Below are 1029 nucleotides of genomic sequence, written 5' to 3' on the forward strand. Positions count from 1 at the left end.
CCCATTTTTATCCCAATAAATCTCATTTTATCCCATTTTTTTCCCCATAAATCCCATTTTATCCCATTTTTATCCCCATAAATCCCATTTTATCCCATTTTTAGCCCAATAAATCCCATTTTTATCCCAATAAATTCCGTTTTTATCCCATTTTATCCCATTTTTTCCCATTTTATCCCATTTTTATCCCATTTTTTCCTAATAAATCCCATTTTTATCCTATTTTTACCCCCATAAATCCCATTTTATCCCATTTTTTCCCATTTTATCCCATTTTTACCCCCATAAATCTCATTTTTATCCCATTTTTATCCCATTTTTCTCCATAAATCCCCATAAATCCCATTTTTATCCCAATAAATCCCTTTTTTTTTCCATAAATCCCATTTTTACCCCCATAAATCCCATTTTTTTCCCCAAAAAACCCACGGGATCCTCTCTGTATCTTCCCATCAGCTCCACCTCCAGGGTCTGGCTCTGCTCGGCGAAGCCGCTCAGGAAAAGCCCCGCGAAGGCCACGGTGTGGAGAGCCCGGAGGAGACGGGAACGATAGTGCAGCATGGCCTGGAAAAAAACATGGAATTCACCCCAAAAATATCCCAAAAATACCCTCAAGATGTCCCAGAAATATCCACAAAATCACCCCAAAAATATCCCAAAAAACACCCCAAAAATATCCCCAAAATATCAAAAAAATATCCCCAAAATCACCCCAAAAATATCCCAAAATATCCCCAAAAATATCCCCAAAAATATCCCCAAACCCCATAAATCCACCCCAAATCCCATAAATCCACCCCAAATCCCATAAATTCACCCCAAATCCCATAAATCCCGTACCGATCTCGCTGCTGTCGCCAACGTTTTCCCCCCGTTCCCGTAACACGTCAGCCCCACCATGAACATCCCGAGATCCCGATTGACCCCGGACTCCGGGAGCTCCAATTCCAGAGAAATCCTATAAATCTGGCCATACAGGAGAATCTGTGGGGAAAAGATATGGGGCTGCCCTATAGATCCCATAAATCC

At 41.3% G+C, this 1029-nt stretch overlaps 1 protein-coding gene across 1 annotated transcript in view; it reads right to left on the bottom strand.

Moving 5' to 3' along the window:
- Positions 1-343: 343 nt before the first annotated feature.
- The window catches only part of BSCL2 (BSCL2 lipid droplet biogenesis associated, seipin), a 5408-nt gene continuing 4722 nt past the window's right edge, over positions 344-1029 (bottom strand). The window contains exons 2-3 of the mRNA XM_057389068.1: positions 841-984; positions 344-564 (exon numbers count right to left, since the gene is read on the bottom strand). Coding sequence (XP_057245051.1) covers positions 349-564; positions 841-984 — 360 coding nt within the window. The 3' untranslated portion in view covers positions 344-348. The remainder of the gene's footprint in view (positions 565-840; positions 985-1029) is intronic.

This window comes from Malurus melanocephalus, unplaced genomic scaffold (genome assembly GCF_030028575.1).
Source record: "Malurus melanocephalus ecotype Western Australia unplaced genomic scaffold, MMel_1.1 scaffold_3367, whole genome shotgun sequence".
NCBI classification, from domain to species: Eukaryota; Metazoa; Chordata; class Aves; order Passeriformes; family Maluridae; genus Malurus; species Malurus melanocephalus.